The following is a 22,828-nucleotide window of genomic DNA, read 5'->3' on the forward strand; positions in this document are numbered from 1 at the left end:
CAAATATGGACTAACCCAACTGTTGGGTTAAATTTTGGTTACATTTTTAAATTAACTTTTTAACCCAATGGTTGGGTTAGTCCATATTTGACCCAAAGTTGGGTTGAAACAACCCAGCATTTTTTAGAGTGCAGCTATTAGATTGATTATGACAGTATTTGCCTTTTAGAACCAGTTTTTAGTTGTGATGCAGAGTGGATCAGGCATAAGGTTACCATAATGGCTTTTACATTTCTTACACAAAATAGAGTGTATCACTTGGAAGTTGTAGTAAATGGCATCATGCATTTGTGACAGATATTTATGGATTCCCATGCAAAATGTATCTCACATGCATCTCACTTGATTGCAGTGTAGGGCAATTCTATGATGAGGCGTTTTTCTACGGCATAATCATTTATTGATGCAGTTACACTTTGACATTTGCTTTAATGTTTGAGCATCTTGGACGTGGCAAAGTTAAAAAATAATCTTAATCTACCCTATAAAATGTCACACATTAGCAGCTAAGACCGTTATTGCTGTTTGTTATGGAAGCCTGTTTACATCTCAGAGTGAAAAAATAAAGTTAATTGTCAGTTAAATTAAAAAAAAGAAATTAAGTCACTTTGTTAGACTTACTGTCACACTGCACAATATTTACATTTATGAGAAATTAAGTCACAATTATGAAAAAAATGCATTGCTATTGTGATATACTTCACGATTACCTTTTTTCTTCCAAGGTGGAATTTGGCTTCCATACATGCTTGAATCACTTTTATTTAAAATTATTTAAATGTTTGATATGTCTTTGATATGCGTCATTGACATAAACTGCTGCTTTTCAAAAGTTTGGGGTCAGTTTTTATTTTTATTTTTGAAAGAAATTAATTCGTTTACTCAGCAAATTTAATTTATTGAATGAATAATTAATCTGTTCATGCAATTAATTAAAAGTGACAGTAAAGAATTTTTAAGGACTCCTTTCTATTACAAATGAATACTATCCTTTTGAACTTTCTATCAAAGAATCCTGAATAAATCACGGTTTCTGCACCATTCTGCACCACGGTTTTCACCATTGATAATAATAGGAAATGTTACCTGAGAACTACATCAACATATCAGAATGATTTCTGAAAAATCATGAGACACTGGAGACTGGAGTAATGGCTGCTGAAAATTCATCTTTTCGTCACATGATTAAAGTTTAAAATATATTAAAGTAGAAAATTGTTATTTTAAATTTTAATAATATTTCACAAAATTGCTGTTTTTGCTGTATTTTACATTAAATAAATGCAGCCTTGATGAGCAAAAACATTTTAAAATTTTTACCAACCCCAAACTTTTGATTCATTGATGTCACATGCATATGCTTTGTCACTTTTTTATAGTCATGTAGAGTTTATGGTTTTGTTCCTCAAAATGATTTTTCATGCTAGGTCACATGTGTTGGACATATAGTGGGGGCCATTGTGGCAGACACACAGGCCCATGCTCAGAGAGCAGCCAAAGATGTGAAGATCAGCTATGAGGAACTGCAGCCTGTGATTGTCACCATTCAGGTCTGTATTTACTCCACATGTTCACACATACACACACACTACAGAAAACAGAATCATCTAGCTATGGTCCATGGTTTTGTCATGTGTGGTGTACAAACCAACCCAAATGCAGCACAGCCAGCAAGTTTTCAAAATGGTCTATATTTACAAAAAATTTGAAAGTAACACAAAACTGGGTACATCTGACCAGACTTCAGCCCACAGAGCTGAAAAACAAAAGACCTAAACAGTAGACAGGAGAGCACATGGCACACGGAAACAAACATGACAAATTGACACCAAAAAACCAACCCTGAAATGTGATCCTCATAGGACTGAAAATATGACCTACAACTAAGTTTTGGTTTCAAAACCACTGATCTACAATATCATTGCAAAACATGGTGCTGTGCTCTGACCTTTCACCATTGCTTAGTGCTTTTCCTGCTGTCATCATTACATAACAGGATTTTTCAAGGTTTTCAGAGAAACAGCTTGTACAAAAATACACATAACACATAAAGATAAGCTTGACTGGTTTGCTAACATGTTTGCGTTCACTCTTTCACACAGGATGCTATTGCCAACAAGTCCTTCTATCAGCCGGTGAGAAGTATAGAGAGAGGAGATGTTGCACAAGGATTCAAAGACTCTGATCACATCCTGCATGGTATAAGTTATCTAATAAACTGTCCTAATGCAAATAATGTGATGTGTTTGCCTCAGGCCCTAGTGGCTAAAGCTCTGGGGGTGCCTGCTAACCGGGTGGTATGTCGTGTGAAGAGGATGGGAGGAGGATTTGGAGGGAAAGAAAGTCGGAGCACCATTCTGTCCACAGTGGTCGCTGTTGCTGCACATACGTATGAATATTTATAACACAAACTAATGAACAATGTGCCTAATTACATAAAGTCATGTCATATGTAGCAATGTGAAGGGTAAACATTTAGTTTGACCTTTTTCTTTTAGGGTCAAGCAGCCAGTTCGCTGTATGTTAGATCGCGATGAGGACATGCTGGTCACAGGTGGTCGGCATCCATTCTTTGGACATTACAAGGTGAAAAATTGTACAAATTAGCCAGATATTGTCCTTTAGGTGGACCATACGTCCTATTTGTACTGGCCGGGATTTCTAAATTGCCTAAAATGTCTGTGTCTTTCCTGTTGACATGCTCTCTACAGTCCTCGTGCATTGTATGTATGCATATTTGCATTGCTTTGACCGTTCTCTGTTGATTCCCACCTTCTTTCACACCATGATTGGTAGATTTTGTACAATGCCTGCACACTATTTGTCAAACTACTTTTTGGTCATTACCTTCAGCAAGTATAAGTCAAGTCACCTTTATTTATATAGCGCTTTTAACAATACAGATTGTGCCAAAGCAGCTTTACAGTATCAAACAGGAAAATAGTGTGTCAGTGCAAAAGGACAATAGTAAATACTCAATTTTCAGTTAAATGCAGTTCATTAATGAATTCAGTGATGCCATCGTCCAGCTCAGTTTAGTTTAAATAGTATCTGTACAATCAAGCCAACAATATCGCTGGAAATTAAGTGTCCCCAACTAAGCAAGCCAGAGGTGACAGCAGCAAGGAACCAAAACTCCATCGGTGACAGACTGGAGAAAAAAATCCTTGGGAGAAACCAGGCTCAGTCGGGGGACCAGTTCTCCTCTGGCCAGACGAACCAGCAGGTTGATTCATACTGCAGCAAAGTTAGATTGTGCAGAGGGCTCATCTGATTCCATTGTCAAAAAACAATAGGAAAACAAAGCCAAAACCTAGAGATTTTAGGCAATTTAGAAACCCCTGCAAGGACATGTTAAAGAAAGATCGGACATTTCGTCACCCTATTGTCCTTGTCCTTGCTAAGTCTTATACACTATCAAGGCGTGTTCACACTTGGCGTCTTTTTTTAATTTGCCAGCGTCTGTTTGACATTATAATCCTGTGGAGTAAACCGTGTTTTCAAAAAAGTCCTGAGCGCTTTTTTAAACACCCCCATCGGCATCTTTTTCTGCAGCTCAGAGTGTCTTTTCAAGTTGAAAAAAGATTAAACTCTGTAATCTGATGTCTAGGTTGGGTACATGAACAATGGAAGAGTGATGGCACTTGATGTGATGCTCTACAGCAACGCAGGCAATTCACTGGACCTGTCATTGTCAGTGAGTAGGCATCTAAAAGTTTTGAACATCTATTGCCGGTGGTCCATGAGACACCCCTGGTGGTCAAAGACACACATTACAAGATATTCTTACATCCCAAGCCTAAATGTGTATCCTGTCTCTCAATGCACAGATCCTGGAGAGGGCACTATTCCACATGGATAACTCCTACAATATTCCTAACATTCATGGCACAGGCTACATGTGTAAAACCAACCTGCCGTCTAACTCAGCGTTCAGAGGCTTTGGTGGGCCGCAGGGCATGATGATCGCAGAGAGCTGGATGAGTGATGTGGCTTTGAGCTGTGGTCTGCCTGCTGAAGAGGTTCATACTGCATATTTATTTTTCTCATAGTCCATACAGTTGTACATGATTATTCAAGTCTCCTACTACTTCCAGGTGAGGAGGATGAACATGTACAAGGAGGGGGATTTCACACCCTTCAATCAACGTCTGGACCAGTTCACCATTGATCGCTGCTGGGAGGAGTGCATGCAGCTCTCAGACTTCAACAAGTGCAAGGAGGCACTGGAACAATATAATAGGTCAGAAAAATTCTTAGATATTAAGCTCATCAACACAATTGAAAGCTTGTGCAGTTTAAATGCACAAGTGCATATAATAATAAAACATATTTTCCTTGATATTTTGAGTGTATTGATATAATGCTTTCAGTGCAAAAAAAATGATAAGATACATTATAAGATGAAAAAAAAGATTTAAAAAATGTAAATAAAAAAACTATATTAAATCATATAAATATAAAATTTACAAATGTATAAATAACAAAAGGAAAATAGATTATTTTTCTCTACTTCAGTTGCTCCCATTACTAAAACTGAAATTAAAACAAATATTAATAATAATAATAATAATAATGGCAAAAGCACATAAAATTATAAACATTTAATCTAAAATTAAAATGAATATAAAAATATAAGCTAAAGTATAAAAATAAAAGCTAATGCAAAATATTAACAAATATTACAATATTATATAAATATATAAAGTAACACTGGGGCAGCTTAAATCCTATAAGTAGATAAGATTAGTAGATAATTTCATGAACCAACACTTTATGGTTAGATTTTATTTGTATATTACTGTAGAAATATTTTCAGTTTAGGCACTGCAAAGCTTGGTAAGAATTGCTGTAACATTTCAATTCCAGGCAGCACCGTTGGACCAAGAGAGGGTTGTCCATCATTCCCACCAAGTTTGGCATCAGCTTCACTGCTGTCTTCCTTAACCAGGTCAGCCTTCTTCCTCTCAGAATCTAAAGAACTATTAGAAAGAGGTGATTCGGTATTGTCACAACTGGGACAAAGAGGCAGACAGGCAGGGTAACGTAAGTCAGAGAGTTTAATAACAGGAACTTAGGAGAGGCTTCCAACGGAAAAGAGTTCAACATAGGCAGTAAGGGAAGCAAAACACAGTCTTATCTGGGTCGGCACTCCGGTCCTTCGGCCGAGAACTGAGGATTCCGAGGGGGACAGGCAGGTCGGAAGGCGAGGATCCAGGACAGAGAAGCTTGCAACCTTGAGACCAGCCGACGAGTGACTGAGGTGAGTGTGTATTTGAGTGGTGTGGTAAGTGGGTGCAGGTGTCCGTGATTAGTAATCAGGTGATTGTGAGCGGGTGTAGGAAGCTGATTCGGCTGGTGAGGCAGGTGTTTCCGTGACAGGGATATGTGTGTGATGGATATTTTTCATTCAGGCAGGAGCATTGGTACATGTGTACTCTGATGGTTCGGTTTTACTAACTCATGGTGGAACAGAGATGAGGCAAGGCCTGCACACTAAAATGGTCCAGGTAATGCAAACAAAACACAACAAAAATACTATATTAAAATGTTGGTTACCACTGTTCATATTAATTTTGTCTTTACATTTTTGTGTTGTGCAGGTGGCCAGTAAAACTCTTGGAATCCCCTGCTCAAAGATTCACATCACAGAGACCAGCACTAACACAGTTCCCAACACCAGCCCTACAGCTGCCTCCGCCTCCTCCGACCTTAACGGCATGGCCATCTACGTAAGCCTCATGCAGCAGATATTCATGTTTATGATGCTTTTTTAATGTACACTACCGCTCAAAGTATTTGTTTTTTTTGAATCTACGTTTAATTGATCAAAAGTGACAGTAAGGACTTTTACACTGTTACAAAAAAAAATTCTATTTCAAATAAATGCTGTTATTTTGAACTATTCATCAAAATAATCTTCATCAAAATAATCAAAATAATAATTTTCTATTCATCAAATAATCCTGAAAAAATGTGTTTCCACAAAAATATTAAGGTGCATATCTGTTGCCAACATTTATAATAATTTAATAACTATTTAATATATCGACAAATCAGCAATATTAGAATGATTTCTGAAGGATCATGTAATGGCAGAAATAAATTACATTTTAAAATAGAAAACAGTTATTTTAAATGATATTTCACAATATTACTGCATTTTTTAATAAAATAAATGCAGCCTTGGTGAGCAAAATAGACTTTCTTTGAAAAAATTAAAACATTTTTACCCCAGACTTCTGAACAGTAGATTGTCAGCCATCAAACTAATCCACAATATTTCAAATCAACATTAGTTGAAAATTTCACACAACCCTTTAATTTTCCACAGAATGCTTGTCAGACATTACTACAGAGACTTCAGCCTTACAAAGACAAAAACCTCAAAGGCTGCTGGGAGGATTGGGTCAGTATGTTTGTAAGTTTTTGCATGTAATTATTTGATATATTTATGTATTTTATATGAGACATTATGTAATCACATTTGCAGGTGAAAGCAGCCTATTTTCACCGAGTCAATCTGTCTGCCAATGGATTTTACAAGTATGTTTATTTCAGCGTGTTTTCTGAGCTACAGTGGAGAAAATATTTATTTGATCCCCTGCTGATTTTGCAAGTTTGCCCACTTACAAAGAAATGAAGGGTCTGTCATTTTTATGGTAAGTTTATTTTAACAAATAGAGACAGAATATCAACCAACAAAATCCAGAAAAAAAACACATTATATAAAGGTTAGAGATTGATTTGCAAATGAAATAAGTGAAATAAGTATTTGATCCCCTACCAACCAGCAAGAATTCTGGCTCCCACAGATTGGTTATGTGCCCATGTGGAACACAGATTAGTTCTGTCACTTTAAGAAGTTTTCGCCTGTCAGCTCTTTAGGTGTATAAGACACCTGTCCACACAATCTGTATCTTCCATTCCAACCTCTCCCACCACCATGGGCAAGACCAAAGAGCTGTCAAAGGATGTCAGAGACAGATCCAAGCAAACCATTGGTTGCACACTACGCCGCATTGGACTGAAATCCTGCAGCGCCTGCAAGGTCCCCCTGCTCAAGAAGGCACATGTACAGGCCCATTTAAAGTTTGCCAATGAACATCTAAATGATTCAGAGAAGGCTTGGGAGAAAGTGCTGTGGTCAGATGAGACCAAAATTGAGCTCTTTGACATTAACTCGACTCGCCATGTTTGGAGGGAGAGAAATGCTGACTATGACCCCAAGAACACCATCCCTACAGTCAAGCACTAAGGTCATGGAGTGGCCTAGCCAGTCTCCAGACCTCAATCCTATAGAAAATCTGTGGAGGGAGCTGAAACTTTGAGTTGCCAAACGACCTTAACCGAAAGAAACCTTAAGGATTTAGAGAGGATCTGTAAAGAGGAGTGGACCAAAATCCCTCCTGAGATGTGTGCAAACCTGGTGACCAACTACAAAAAACGTCTTACCTCTGTGCTTACCAACAAGGGTTTCTGCACCAAGTACTAAGTCATGTTTTGCTTGGGGATCAAATACTTATTTCACTCACTGAAATGCAAATCAATTTCTAACCTTCATATACTGCGTTTTTTCTGGATTTTTTGGTCGGTATTCTGTTTCTATACGTTAAAATAAACCTACCATAAAAAATTACAGACCCTTCATTTCTTTGTAAGTGGGCAAACTTACAAAATCAGCAGGGGATCAAATAAATATTTCCCCCACTGTATAAACAAATCAAATTTAAATACATTTCATAATTTTCACATTTCAAATCTTGTTGGTCCTCATAGAATTAAGAGGTATTATTCATCTGATTGTATAGGACTCCAGATCTTGGCTATGATTTTGACACAAATTCAGGAAGGCCATTTAACTACTTCAGTTATGGCGTGGCCGTCTCAGAGGTGGAGATAGATTGTCTAACTGGCAGTCATAAGGTGAAACATTTATTTGTTATATTCAGATGCCAGTTTTACTGACAACAGAACAACTTTTCTGCATAATAGATTATATATTCGAGATCCGTACTTCAAAGTTAACTCCTCTTTTTTTTTTTTATCTCTCCTGTCAGAATCTTCATACGTCCATAGTTATGGATGTGGGCAAGAGTTTAAATCCAGCATTGGACATTGGACAGGTATTTCATCTGAATTGAATTAAACAGATCACACCATTGTCAATTCATGATAAATATCATATGATTTGTCGCTGTGTGTGCAGGTGGAGGGCGGGTTCATGCAAGGTTTAGGTCTGTTCACGCTGGAGGAGCTACGCTACTCTCCTGATGGTTACCTATACACTCGCGGACCTGGCATGTATAAGATTCCCTCTTTTGGGGATATTCCCATTGAATTAAAGGTCTCGCTGCTCAGAGACACTCCTAATGAGAAGGCCATCTTCTCCTCAAAGGTTAGATGCATCACAACAACTGACTCCACAGTAAGATCATGGTTTGTGTCTGTTAACTCTTATGGCTGTGTTTGTACTCAGGCTGTGGGCGAGCCTCCTCTCTTTCTGGCGGCCTCAGTGTTTTATGCCATTAAAGATGCCATCATTGCTGCCAGGGCTGAGTCCGGCCTGACAGGACCCTTCAGACTGGACAGCCCCGCCACACCTGAACGGATACGAAATGGCTGTGAAGACAAGTTTACTAAACTGGTATGTAGTAACTTTCACTGTTGACTGTCAACTTAATGTTCGGGTTCATATAATTCTCACAGAGCTGTGCAATGATATAATTAAACACTGGCATCAAATCTGAACCAGGGTCATCTCAGACTGAATATGAAGTAATCATACACATTCAAATCAAGTCAGACACTAACATTCAAATGTTTGGGCTCAGTAAGATTCTCTTTTTTTTTTAATTTACACTTTTATTCATCAAGGATGCATAAAATTGATCAGAAGTGACAGTAAAAACATTTATTACAATAGAAAAGATTGTATTTCAAATAAATACGTTTTTTTTAACTTTCTATTCATCAAAGAATCCTGAAAAAAATTTTAATATTAAGCAGCACAACTGTTTTCAACTGATAATAATAAGAAATGTTTCTTAATCAGCAATGATTTCTAAAAGATCATGTGACACTGAAGATTGGAGTAATGGCTGCTGAAAATTCAGCTTTGCATTACAGGAATAAATTACATGTTAAAATATAATAACAGAAAATAGTTACTTTAAGTTGTAAGAATATTTCACAATATTAATGTTTTTATGGTGTTTTGATCAAATGAATGCAGCCTTGGTGAGAATCAAAAGAATTCTGTTAAAAACTTTATAAAACCGACTCCAAACTTCAGAACGGTAGTGTACAACTAGGGATGTAATGATTCTCTCAACTCACGATGCGATACGATTCACAATAATGATTTCATGATACAATGTCATGATACAAAGACAAATTATAAATGAAAAGGTGTCCTTTTATTATTCCTGGACAAAATGCTGCACATTTCTGTGTGAAATTGAAATATGTCAAATAACAAAACTAAAGATAATTTTTTTTAAAGAAACCCCAAATCAAATAAATAAATAAATAACACAAATAAAACACTTTGCCTGTGCTCTTTCCATTTAAAATTAGAGGCAACCACTGTATTTGAATCCCGATCCAAACAAAGATGCTACACACATGCAGCATGAGCAGTTTTTAATCTAAATAAGATTGTATAATTTCGAAATTTGAAGCAAAAACACAATGGTCTGACTTTAGTTTTGTGAAACTGTACTACATAAAACATGTCTGAATGAAACAGAAACAGCAGACTAGCTGAATGAAAACACAAATTTACTCTCTGACAGCAGGTCTTCTGCAACAGCGGCAATACAGCATTTACTTGGTTACCTCTGTAAACAAAGCAGCGCAGTGCTTATGAACACTGCTTTAATATGCATTATACAGAAATGAAAAGAAAATATCATCTAAACTTTTCTAAAGTCAGTCAGTTCCCCTCAGAGATACATTCATATAAACTCCTACCTCCAATTGTATCGCAGTTCGTTTAACATCTCAACCGATTTGAATTGTCACATATTTGTATCGATTTTCAACTGGCGCGCAGTGCATTGTTACATCCCTATGTACAACTCAACTCAATATGCAGCTTCAAATCAAATGTGGCATTCATGGAGCTGCTTTGTTGTGGTTTTATTGTTTGAGATCATATCAGTTGCTTTTGACAGGGCCTACTGAAGTTTATTGACCATCATGTGTTTGCGTTTGTTTTAGTGTCCTCCTGCAGATCCAGGCACCTTTACCCCATGGGAAGTGCAGGTGTAAGACAAAGCAAAAGAAAAAAAAAAAAAAAAAGTTGTCAGCAAGGTTTAGGTCTGTTCACGCTGGAGGAGCTACGCTACTCTCCTGATGGTTACCTATACACTCGCGGACCTGGCATGTATAAGATTCCCTCTTTTGGGGATATTCCCATTGAATTAAAGGTCTCGCTGCTCAGAGACACTCCTAATGAGAAGGCCATCTTCTCCTCAAAGGTTAGATGCATCACAACAACTGACTCCACAGTAAGATCATGGTTTGTGTCTGTTAACTCTTATGGCTGTGTTTGTACTCAGGCTGTGGGCGAGCCTCCTCTCTTTCTGGCGGCCTCAGTGTTTTATGCCATTAAAGATGCCATCATTGCTGCCAGGGCTGAGTCCGGCCTGACAGGACCCTTCAGACTGGACAGCCCCGCCACACCTGAACGGATACGAAATGGCTGTGAAGACAAGTTTACTAAACTGGTATGTAGTAACTTTCACTGTTGACTGTCAACTTAATGTTCGGGTTCATATAATTCTCACAGAGCTGTGCAATGATATAATTAAACACTGGCATCAAATCTGAACCAGGGTCATCTCAGACTGAATATGAAGTAATCATACACATTCAAATCAAGTCAGACACTAACATTCAAATGTTTGGGCTCAGTAAGATTCTCTTTTTTTTTTAATTTACACTTTTATTCATCAAGGATGCATAAAATTGATCAGAAGTGACAGTAAAAACATTTATTACAATAGAAAAGATTGTATTTCAAATAAATACGTTTTTTTTAACTTTCTATTCATCAAAGAATCCTGAAAAAAATTTTAATATTAAGCAGCACAACTGTTTTCAACTGATAATAATAAGAAATGTTTCTTAATCAGCAATGATTTCTAAAAGATCATGTGACACTGAAGATTGGAGTAATGGCTGCTGAAAATTCAGCTTTGCATTACAGGAATAAATTACATGTTAAAATATAATAACAGAAAATAGTTACTTTAAGTTGTAAGAATATTTCACAATATTAATGTTTTTATGGTGTTTTGATCAAATGAATGCAGCCTTGGTGAGAATCAAAAGAATTCTGTTAAAAACTTTATAAAACCGACTCCAAACTTCAGAACGGTAGTGTACAACTAGGGATGTAATGATTCTCTCAACTCACGATGCGATACGATTCACAATAATGATTTCATGATACAATGTCATGATACAAAGACAAATTATAAATGAAAAGGTGTCCTTTTATTATTCCTGGACAAAATGCTGCACATTTCTGTGTGAAATTGAAATATGTCAAATAACAAAACTAAAGATAATTTTTTTTAAAGAAACCCCAAATCAAATAAATAAATAAATAACACAAATAAAACACTTTGCCTGTGCTCTTTCCATTTAAAATTAGAGGCAACCACTGTATTTGAATCCCGATCCAAACAAAGATGCTACACACATGCAGCATGAGCAGTTTTTAATCTAAATAAGATTGTATAATTTCGAAATTTGAAGCAAAAACACAATGGTCTGACTTTAGTTTTGTGAAACTGTACTACATAAAACATGTCTGAATGAAACAGAAACAGCAGACTAGCTGAATGAAAACACAAATTTACTCTCTGACAGCAGGTCTTCTGCAACAGCGGCAATACAGCATTTACTTGGTTACCTCTGTAAACAAAGCAGCGCAGTGCTTATGAACACTGCTTTAATATGCATTATACAGAAATGAAAAGAAAATATCATCTAAACTTTTCTAAAGTCAGTCAGTTCCCCTCAGAGATACATTCATATAAACTCCTACCTCCAATTGTATCGCAGTTCGTTTAACATCTCAACCGATTTGAATTGTCACATATTTGTATCGATTTTCAACTGGCGCGCAGTGCATTGTTACATCCCTATGTACAACTCAACTCAATATGCAGCTTCAAATCAAATGTGGCATTCATGGAGCTGCTTTGTTGTGGTTTTATTGTTTGAGATCATATCAGTTGCTTTTGACAGGGCCTACTGAAGTTTATTGACCATCATGTGTTTGCGTTTGTTTTAGTGTCCTCCTGCAGATCCAGGCACCTTTACCCCATGGGCAGTGCAGGTGTAAGACAAAGCAAAAGAAAAAAAAAAAAAAAAGTTGTCAGCTGGAATCAAAATGGACCTTATTTACTTTCTTAATGCACATTCCTGGTCTTGTGTATGATTCATATGTGCATGTTGTTCCAAAGAAAAAAACAATGTTTGTCATTGTAATCTTTAATCTAATTTCCACTGGTCAGTTGCATAATGTTAACTAATAGCTAAATAACTGGTTAGGCATTACACACTTGACCCACAAGTCACATAACTCCTGATGGATAAAATCAAGTCCTGCCCCACATTTTTTATTTATTTTTTTTTTTAAGCATCCTGTTTCACTCTAAAAATATGTTTATGAAAGTAAAACAGGCTGCAAATGGAAATTCACAATGACTTTGAGGGTCCTCAGATTTTAAAACGCACAACAGCGAACAAAGGCATTGAGTTAATTGCCAAAGAAACCGAAAGATTGAAGATTTTGTCCTGAGCAGATTATACTGTGAACACAAAATCATTTGTGCTTTTATGACCTCTCTGTGCTCTTAGTGAAACTTACATTTTATATAACAGGTAATGAAGTGTAGATGAATTGTCCACAAGCTATTTTTTATGTTATCCCATTGTAAAATGATTAATTTATTTTGTAACTGAAATCTAATAATAGAGTTAACAATATTGAGATTTGTCAGGTTATGTGATAGCTTTTATACATCACATTACTGGTACCATCTAATGTGAGTGTACAGTACAAATATATAGTGCCTCTTTAAATATTAATAATGAATACTAAGATACAGTTGTGCACATAAGTTGACATACCCCTTGCAGAATATGCAAAATGTTCATAATTTCAACAAAATAAGAGGGATCATGAAAATTGAATAAGCTACTTCACATAACAGATGTTTATATATAATCCACAAGACAAAATAATAACTGAATTTGTAAAAATTACCCCGTTCAAAAGTTTGCATACCCTTAAATCTTAATACTGTGTGTCGTTTCCTGCGTAAACATAAATACATACATGTTTCCCAGAAGACAAAATAAGGACAATTTACCCTGATCATCCAATTCAAAAAGTTTACACCCTCCAGCTCTTAATGTTGCCTTCTTGAGCATCAGTAAATGTTTTGACCGTTTGTAATTATGTATGAGTCCCTCAATTGTCCTCAGAGTGAAAAGATGGATCTCAAAATCATACAGTCACTGTTGGAAAGGGCTCAGATATGCAGAAGATGCTGGAAAACCAAAGAATGTGCAGGAGCTGGAGGATTTTTCAGAAGAACAACAGGCAGTTGAACTGTTCAGGACAAACAAGGGACTCATGAACAACTATCACAAAACATAAAAACAGTTGTGGATTATCCAGGAAATGACAGACAGTATTAATATTTAAGGGTATGTAAACTTTTGAACGGGGTAATTTTTATAAATTCAGCTATTATTTTGTCTTGTGGAGTATATATAAACATCCATTATGTGAAATAGCTTATTCAGGACAGTACTAAACAAAAAATAACATGCAATTTTCATGATCCCTCTTATTTTGTGAAAATGATTAACATTTTGCATATTCTTCAAGGGGTATGTAAACTTATGAGCACAACTTGTATATGACGTTTAGTTTACTTATAGTAATTGAATTAAATGATGGTTTATTACAGTATTAATAATACATTCTTTATGATTCAGGTTAGACTACAGAGCTTGCCATATTAATTTACTTTCAATACTCATTAAATGACTATATTGTGCATATTCAAACAGTATGTTGAATCTTGTTACAAACTATAATTAGATTAAATGTATTATTTCAGAACACCTCACAATATTAAAGGGGTCATATGATGCTGCTAAAAAGAACATTATTTTGTGTATTTGGTGTAATGAAATGTGGTTTAAGGTTAAGAGAAAGGAAAAATTTAAATCGCATCATATGACCCCTTTAAACGTATTTTCTAGCATTTACATACGACTGATACCTTATTAAGGTTTTAATAATGGTGTTTGATGAAAAGCTCTCTCCTCTGAAAGTGACCTTGTGTCCTGAGAGATTCTGGACATTTGTTTCATTGCATAGCTGTGGATGTATGGCAGAAGCGCCTGCCTTTGAAAGCCTCATTCAACGATTTCACTCTGTAAATGTAAAGATAAACACATTACATGAAAGAGGATGACTTAGTAAAATCACATGACAAAGCTTTAAATTGCTATAAAATTACGAGATCCACCTATCTTGTGTCTTCTCTTGTTGACAGGCATGACATTAACATGACAGACTGGAAACGCTTGTTTCTGTTAAAATTCTGGGCTTTCCAGTTTTTCATGAGGTTTGCTGGCCGTTGGGCAAATGTTTGCCCGTATTTACACATGCACAATGGCTGTATCATTGTTGTCTTCGTAATAAGCATTCACTTCAATCTGAATGCTGTGAAATAATAGTGAGGGGAAAAAAAGTAGGCTATATGGGTTACAGAAAAGAAGAAGAAAAAAACACTTCACTTCCCACTTTAAATTCAGTTAAACATTAACATTAAAGATTAAAATATAAAAAAGAAAATAGTTCTTATGTTTTATATGAAACGAGGGAATACGCAAAGACAAAGTATGGCATAACTTAAGAATCTTTGCATTTAATATCAATTGCATGACCAGAAGACTATAACAAATATTAAAGTTCCTGAAATATCTGATAATTATTTTCAAACATCTCAAGATTGCTTTTGGGAAACGTGGGAACGTGGCTCAGTTTACTAGTTGCATTACGACTTGAGTCAGGTCAGCCAGCGCATTCTGCTCACAGGAAAAATAAGTGACATTTTAGCAGTAAACCAAATGCAAGACTTGTCGGAGAACATACCGGGTTTTACCTGCGCAGTAACAGACGTAACTAAAAAGCGAATGCTCTTTAAATGAGCTGAAAATAACATAAATATCCGGGATTTCCGGTGGGAATATACGGAAGAGACGTGTTTTGTGCGCTACGTGGCCAGCTGTGACAGCAGCAACGGCAGCAGCAGCTCGTATTGACAGTTTGACATGATGGAGTTTGACAGAGCAGAATATGGCAACGACAGGATCGAGAAAACCAGCGAGAACGACACTGACACCGAGACTTCCGCGCCCGGCGCTGAGGAAGACCGTAAATCATCTTGGAGTTTGGAGAGAAACTGGGGATTTAATTTAGAGGAGCTCTTTAAACTTGCGCTGAAATTCTTTAAAGGTACAGAACTGATAATGAAGTAGCCGAGACTTTCACTTTCCCTTTTCTGTTTGTCCAGTAAATGCTTACAACTTTATTTTGTCGCGTCACACCGTCTGTCTATTGGTAGCACAAAATTAAAGTCCCTTTTCTGTGACTCCTTGGTTAGATGGTCTAGTTAGATACACTGTAATGATAACTCCACCCATTCAGGAACTGAAATGCCATTCATAATAATCAATATACAGGTTCTCCTAGATGTTGTCAAGGAGTCCACGATGGTTACTGTAAATGTTGTCATTATCTCACAGAGATGAATGGGAAGGCATTCAACCCAACATATGAAGAAAATCTACGTTTGGTTGCACTACATAAGCAGATCACAACTGGTCCTTATGAACCAAAAGAATGTCCAGAAATTGGCTTCTTTGACGTACTGGGAAACGACAGAAGGTAACAGAGGAATAAGCATAGAAAACGTCTCAGGTTACTTATGTAACCATGGTTCCCTGAGTAGGGAACGAGACACTGCGTCCTCTAGGAGTCGCTATGGGGAACGTCTCGTCGTGACCCGTGTCTGACGCATACATTGAAAAAACACCACGCAGTTCGAAGTTCCCATGAAAGTGAACCCAATTGTTTTGTGCAAATTATGACTGTATAAGGTCATTATAGTATTATAAATACTAGTATTACAGAGTATTATAAATAGGGTAGCTCGATATATATCAATGCACCATGGTATTCTCTGTACCATGGTACCGCCACAGCATATTTTATAAGGATGTGTAAAATAAGATTATTTATGTGCAGTACAAAGTGGGTTTTATTCTGTTAGAGCCATATAGCACAATCATACAATGTCTATAGATGCTTCATTTAGTTTGTGCAACTGCATCTCTCAGGAAAGAATGGCTACGGCTTGGCAGCATGGCTAAAGAAGATGCCATGGAGGACTTTGTGAAGCTTCTGAACTCCTGTTGTTGTCTGTTTGCACCATATGTGACATCACATAAGATTGAGAAGGAGGAACAAGAGAAGAGACGGTATGTTCTGCATTAGTTATAGTGCCTGAAGTTTCTTAAAGTAGTCTATTAATCTGTTAAGACTTGTAGGAAGCCCTTTTTATTCTCTCTCTCTCTCTCTCTCTCTCTCTCTCTCTCTCTCTCTCTCTCTCTGTGTGTGTTTAGAAGAGAAGAGGAAGAACGTCTAAGGCTGGAGAGAGAAGAGCAGGAGCGACGGCGGCTGGAAGAAGAAGCACGACGCAGAGAAGAAGAAGAGAGGAGGATAAAAGAGGAGGAACAGAGAAGAAAAGAAGAGGCAGAGAGGTTACAGATAGAGCGGCAAAAGTGAGTGCTAGTGGTTTGCTGATATTCAACGAATGGATTCACTTTCCTGAGAATACTAAAAAATAAAGTTGAACTTGTGACATTTAGTTAATTATATGAGATTAAGTAAACATTATTTAACTCATTATTACTAAACATTTTCTTTACACACACACACACGTTTATTTGATACAAGTATATACAGTATAAATTGAATACAGTAAAAACAGTATTATTGTGAAATATTACAATATAAAATAAGTTTTCTATTTAAATATATATATTTTTTAAATGTAATTTATTTTTGTTCCTGTTAGTCCAGTTTTCAGTGTCACGTGATCCTTCAGAAATCATTCTAATGTGCAGATTTGGTGCCTAAGAAACATTTCTTATTATTATCAATGCTGAAAACAGTTAATATTTTTTGCAGCTTAATAATGTTACAGTAACAACAAATAATTTCATTAAGTATTTCAAATAATTGCTGTTCTTTTTTACTAATAAAAGAATTCTGAAATAACAATAATATTAAGCAGCCAACATTGATAATCATAATAACCATTATTAACTGAAAGTTATGGACCTTTATGGACCTTTGTCAAATAATAGTTATGTGAAGAATCTTGGAGTAATTTTCGATTCTGAAATCCGCTTTGATCGTCAAGTTAACAGCGTTGTGAAAACATCTTTCTTTCAGTTAAGAAAATTGTCTAAACTGAAACCTATCCTTTCAAACAAGAACTTGTAGACTGTTTTGCATGCCTTTATTTCCACACGGTTGGATTATTGTAATGCTCTTTATCTAGGCATAAGTGAATCCCTGCTTGCCTGTCTTCAGTATGTTCAAAATGCTGCTGCGAGAATCTTAACAAACGCCAGAAAACGGGATCATATAACGCCTGTATTGATGTCTCTTCACTGGTTACCTGTAAAATACAGAATACAATACAAGGTGTTAATGTTTGTCTATAAAGCATTGCACGATCAGGCTCCTGAGTATATAAAGGACATGTTAATCTCTTACCAGTCTCAACGTCATCTGCGCTCCTCTCAGAATATGCTCCTAACCGTCCCACGGTCTCAGCTGAGGCGTAGTAGAGACCGCGCTTTTCCTGTTGCGCCTCCTGCACTCTGGTACCATTATTTATGAAATCCTTGTCAAGCATGGACATTTTCAAAAAGGACTTGAAGACCTACTTATTTTGTCAAGCTTTCGGCGTTTGATTAGGTCGGAGAATTGTGAGGGATTGGCTGCATGTTTTTCTTGATGTTATGTGTTGTTGTTATTTTATGTTTGCATGAATTTTAGTATTATTTATTATGTATGGACAGCACTTTGGTCCATTTTAATGGTTTTGAAAGTGCTTTATAAATAAAAGTGGAGTTAAGTTGAGTAACAATTGATACTGTAACAACAGTAATAATTAATAATAATTGAGCACCAAATCAGAATGATTCTGAAGGATCATGTGACACTGAAGACTGGTGTAATGGCTTCTGAAAATTCAGCTTTACATCACAGGAATACATTTACTTTAATAATAATAAATTACATATATTAATAAGAATAAAATAAATTATAAAATGTATTATATATTCAAATAGAAAACAGTTATTGCAGATTGAAAATGTATTCAATTCATATTTTACAGTATTACTGTTTTAACTGTATGTATATATGGTGACCGTGATTTCACCAAGCACAACATGTTCTTGGATCAACATCCTTGTTGATCCTGGAACAACATTCCAATTAACCAATCAGAATTGAGAGATAACTTTTCAGGAAATATCTGTTTTAGGCTTACGATCAGGGTTAGGTGCTTCTACACCCTTGTTAATCAGCTATAATTTCACACTGATTTTAGGAATAAATTATGGGTAGGGTTAGGTTTAGGGGTAGGGATTGCGTTTAGTCTATATTTTTGGACAGTAATGTTGATCCAGGATCAACAAAAGATGTTGATCCAGGAACATGTCTTACTTGCCAAAATCACAGCGACCATGTATATATATATATATATATATACTGTATGTGTATATGTTCAAAAACATAAAAAAAATATATTAATTATTCCAAACCTTTAAATAGTGTATATATTGAGCATATAGAATATCAAATAAAAACTTTAATGAATATTAACTGAGGTTTTATTTAAGCTTTAAAAAAGTTTTCATCTCTATGTGTATCACCATCTATGTGTACAGACAACATATCATGGCTGTTCTGAATGCACAAACAGCAGTGCAATTTCAACAGTATGCCAAACAGCAGCATCCAGACAATCCAGACCAGCAGCAGTTACTCATCAGACAGCTGCAGGAACAGCACTACCAACAGTACATCCACCAGGCCCTCCGCTTACAGCAGGTACGAATATGACTGGAGACTTTAGATTCAAGTAAGCTTCTTATCAGATTCTTATTGGATTCTTAAAGGGTCGTTAATATTTTGACATACTAAGAGGTCTTTGTTCCTTTAAGCATCCTGCAAGTGTCATCAGTTAAAACGTCTTTCTCAGTACAAAAAAAAGGTCTTGTTTTGCATATTGTGGGATTTGTGACGTCGCCTTTGGCATATACATTTGTGAATGACTGCCTCTAAAGCAAGACACCGAGAAATCTATTCGCATCATCGCACTATTGTCCACGGCCACTGGCGTTCAGTCACTTAACAGCTGACACCTGTTTACACCGGACACAAGTGTTGCGTTGTGTCAAAAGCGATTGAAACCCATTATAATCACTGGTGCTGTCTACACTGGACACAGTATACAGATATCTGGCCAATTTCTGATGTACTCCACATGCTTGAGCTACTCCTGACAACAGGACAAATGGAAAAGTAAAGGAACATTCACATTTGTCCGGTTTAAACAGCATGTTTTCATCTGTGCAGCCTTCAAAAGGACTTCAGCAGGAATGGGTGAATGGTTTATTTTTAATGGCATTCCGGATCACGGTGGAGGATCATATGTTTGTTAGGAGAATTTGATTGCAGATTGTTTTGTAAATGAGGCACAGTCTAATGGAGAGTTTGCACAGAAACTTTTGTTGAAAGATGAACTGTATTAGATCTGACAGCAGCTACATTTCAAACTAAAAGTAAACAATTTTAAATATTTTTGTCTGCAAGTGATTTTATATGGATAATGTTTTCAAAACACTTATTCACATGCAATCACGAGGGGGCGTTGATATGTTTTACTATGACATGACAGTCAGTCATAACAGTGGATGTTTACTAACAAGCATTGAAGGAATTCCTTAAAACGAATCATATCAGACAGAATGTTTTTGTGAATATATGTTTTTGTGAAGAAAAAAAAAATTATTTATACTTAATTTTAACTGAACCTCAAGGAACATGATCTGTCATAACCCCTTCACATTTCTCCTGTATGACTTCAGATGGCCTTGCAGAAGCAGCAGGACTCAAATGTGACTCAAACGTCAGAAACTCTTCCTGCTCCTGTGTCAAATGAAGCTGTGCCCACCTGCAATCCCAACATCCAATCAAATTCATTAGAAAATCAGGAACAACAGACAGACTCAAAAGCCTTCCATTTGTGTGTGGAAGGCAAAACGGGAGGTATGTTTTATCTATCTATCTATCTATCTATCTATCTATCTATCTATCTATCTATCTATCTACCAAACAGGCACTCCCTCTATCTATCTATCTATCTATCTATCTATCTATCTGTCTATCTGTCTATTTGTCTGTCTGTCTGTCAATAAGAATGATTTCTGAAGGATCATGTGACACCGAAGACTGCAGTAATGACTGCTGAAAATACAGCTTTGCCATCACAGGAATAAATTGTATACAGTTATACAGTTTATATAATTATACAGTTCTTTTAAATTGTAATAATATTTCACAATATTATTATGTTACTGTATTTTTGATCAAATGATGGTATAAAATTGTGTATTTTATGTATATATGATTTATGTGTATAATCATTTTATTTTATTTTTTAATTTTAAGATTTATGTATTTGTGTCTATTATTTCTGGTTGTATTCTAAAGTAATAAAAATGTATAAATATAATTGTAAAATAAAAATTAATTGTAAAAAAATTCTTCTAGCATACAACCAAAAATACATATTTTTTAACCTTTCTTTCGTTCTTGAATGCAGAAGTACCTATCATTGCTCCCTCTATGTGGACACGGCCTCAGATTAAGGAGTTTAAGGAAAAGGTGTTGCACGATCAGGACTCTGTGATCACAGTGGGCCAAGGGGAGGTGTTGACAGTACGGGTGCCCACTCATCAGGATGGCTCACACCTGTTTTGGGAATTCGCCACCGATCACTACGATATCGGTTTTGGGCTGTACTTTGAGTGGAAGGACTTGACCATGCCAGCAAGCACTGAAACTACTGAAACTATAGAAGGTAAGAGGGTGGATTTCTTTGACAAGGAGATAAATTCTTAATCAAATATTTATTATTATATCAGATTTCTTTTAAATGTTATTCTGTTTCCTAATTTAAGGCACAGAACAAGTTGAAGGAGAGAAGCAGGCAGAACAGGGCAGAAGTCCACTGGTACATGAGGTTGTTCCCGTTTCCCGTCGTGACAGCCATGAGGAGGTTTATGCAGGCAGCCACCAATATCCTGGTCAAGGAGTTCATCTTCTGAAATTTGACAATTCCTACTCCCTCTGGAGGCCAAAGGTTGTCTATTACAGAGTTTATTACACTAGATAAACATCAGCAGACCAGGTTCTGCATTCACAATCCACCTTTGAGCATGTTGAGAGTCTTTAACAGAGGCACACTACTCAAGCTGTTGAAATATGTTGTTTGTTTTGAATGCAAAGGTATTTGCATTGTGTTCTCAAGATACATGAATCTTACTTTGGAGTCATGATCCAAAGTCCTTGGAATTCCTGTGCTTTAGTAATTTGTTTTTTTTTTCCCATGCAAGAAAACAATTTTCCAATATCTTATATGTTTATGTTGAATCAATGAAGGAGTGGTGAATACTAATTATTTTTTAATTGATGTGATTGATTCCCACAACAGGTGATATTTCACCATGTATTTCTTGAGTTTATAGGACTTTTTTTAATTGCTGTGTGGGTGGTTGAAGAGATCAAGCAATAGTAGTTTAATAATTGTTACTTTTTATATTAAGGCCTAATCTTACTGTAAACGTGATTATTCTTTTCTGTTTTATATGTTAATTATAACCAGACGTTTAGGTTTTTGTTAACCTTTTGAAAGGTTATCTATATGTTTGCACACACAAAAAAAACTATTTGTGCATAAAAGCAAGTCAAGAACTACTAGTACTAGTTCTCCAAAATGTTGGCTTTCTGGTAAAGGTTCATATTGATATATTTTGTGTATTTTCTAAAGCAGACATGCGTATCCTGCTGATACCAAAACATATAGGCAACTACGCAGATACAATTTTGTACACTACAATGATGGAGAAATGTTGTGTGTAGATGTAGATAAAGAGGTAAAAAAACGATTCTAAATACATTGGATTAATAGTTCAGATAATAGTTTAAAAATTTTAATTATAAGTGGCAGCTAATCTTGCAGCTAAGGTGTAACCATGAAATGTGGTGAGGGATTTTTGTCTTTTTAATTGTATTTTTTGTATAAATAACACAATTGTCCCATTGATATCTATTCCTTTGGGAGGTCCCGCAGTGCAATCTAAATTTTGTGTGAGAACAGTATATTTTTTTTATTTGAAATAAATGCCTTTATACCCTTCATAAGTGTGCAAGTAAAATATGAAGAATATTTAAATTATCGTGAAAATTATTGTATAGCCCCATGTATGATTATTTTCTGCGTTGTTTCAGCAATAAAGTAACATGTATATATTCAAAACTTAAAAATCACAAGGTTAAAATCATCCAGTAAACATAAAGATACAGACTTTTATATTGCAATAATTCATACTTTAATCATGCATAATTGAACATTAT

The 22,828-nt window shown here is 35.9% G+C and overlaps 2 protein-coding genes across 2 annotated transcripts in view; both read left to right on the top strand.

Moving 5' to 3' along the window:
- LOC107674096 (xanthine dehydrogenase/oxidase-like) overlaps nt 1-10,308 on the top strand; it is an 18,414-nt gene extending 8,106 nt beyond the window's left edge. Inside the window, 16 exon segments of the mRNA XM_016467978.1 lie at nt 1,428-1,550; nt 2,103-2,389; nt 2,499-2,586; nt 3,611-3,697; nt 3,831-4,022; nt 4,098-4,243; nt 4,870-4,951; nt 5,415-5,510; nt 5,604-5,732; nt 6,335-6,409; nt 6,494-6,546; nt 7,812-7,926; nt 8,061-8,126; nt 8,210-8,398; nt 8,480-8,647; nt 10,225-10,308. Of these exon segments, the coding sequence (XP_016323464.1) occupies nt 1,428-1,550; nt 2,103-2,389; nt 2,499-2,586; nt 3,611-3,697; nt 3,831-4,022; nt 4,098-4,243; nt 4,870-4,951; nt 5,415-5,510; nt 5,604-5,732; nt 6,335-6,409; nt 6,494-6,546; nt 7,812-7,926; nt 8,061-8,126; nt 8,210-8,398; nt 8,480-8,647; nt 10,225-10,275 (1,947 nt within the window). The 3' untranslated portion in view covers nt 10,276-10,308.
- A 4,930-nt stretch (nt 10,309-15,238) lies between these two features.
- Nucleotides 15,239-22,666, top strand: LOC107674095 (Golgi resident protein GCP60-like). The gene is made up of 8 exons (XM_016467976.1): nt 15,239-15,559; nt 15,850-15,991; nt 16,444-16,584; nt 16,729-16,887; nt 19,075-19,237; nt 20,278-20,458; nt 21,015-21,272; nt 21,373-22,666. The coding sequence occupies exons 1-8, from the start codon at nt 15,376-15,378 to the stop codon at nt 21,585-21,587; spliced, it is 1,443 nt and encodes a 480-aa protein (XP_016323462.1). The 5' UTR covers nt 15,239-15,375; the 3' UTR covers nt 21,588-22,666.
- The last annotated feature ends 162 nt before the right edge of the window (nt 22,667-22,828 follow it).

The sequence above is a fragment of the Sinocyclocheilus anshuiensis genome, unplaced genomic scaffold (genome assembly GCF_001515605.1).
Source record: "Sinocyclocheilus anshuiensis isolate Anshui unplaced genomic scaffold, SAMN03320099.WGS_v1.1 scaffold544, whole genome shotgun sequence".
NCBI lineage: Eukaryota > Metazoa > Chordata > Actinopteri > Cypriniformes > Cyprinidae > Sinocyclocheilus > Sinocyclocheilus anshuiensis.

Bases quoted from the DNA above. Each gene is read 5' to 3' on its own strand.
- LOC107674095 (XM_016467976.1), top strand. From the start codon at position 15,376: ATGATGGAGTTTGACAGAGCAGAATATGGCAACGACAGGATCGAGAAA. The intron at 19,238-20,277 runs GTACGAATATGA...GTATGACTTCAG, and splicing joins AGGCCCTCCGCTTACAGCAG to ATGGCCTTGCAGAAGCAGCA. The intron at 21,273-21,372 runs GTAAGAGGGTGG...TCCTAATTTAAG, and splicing joins AACTACTGAAACTATAGAAG to GCACAGAACAAGTTGAAGGA.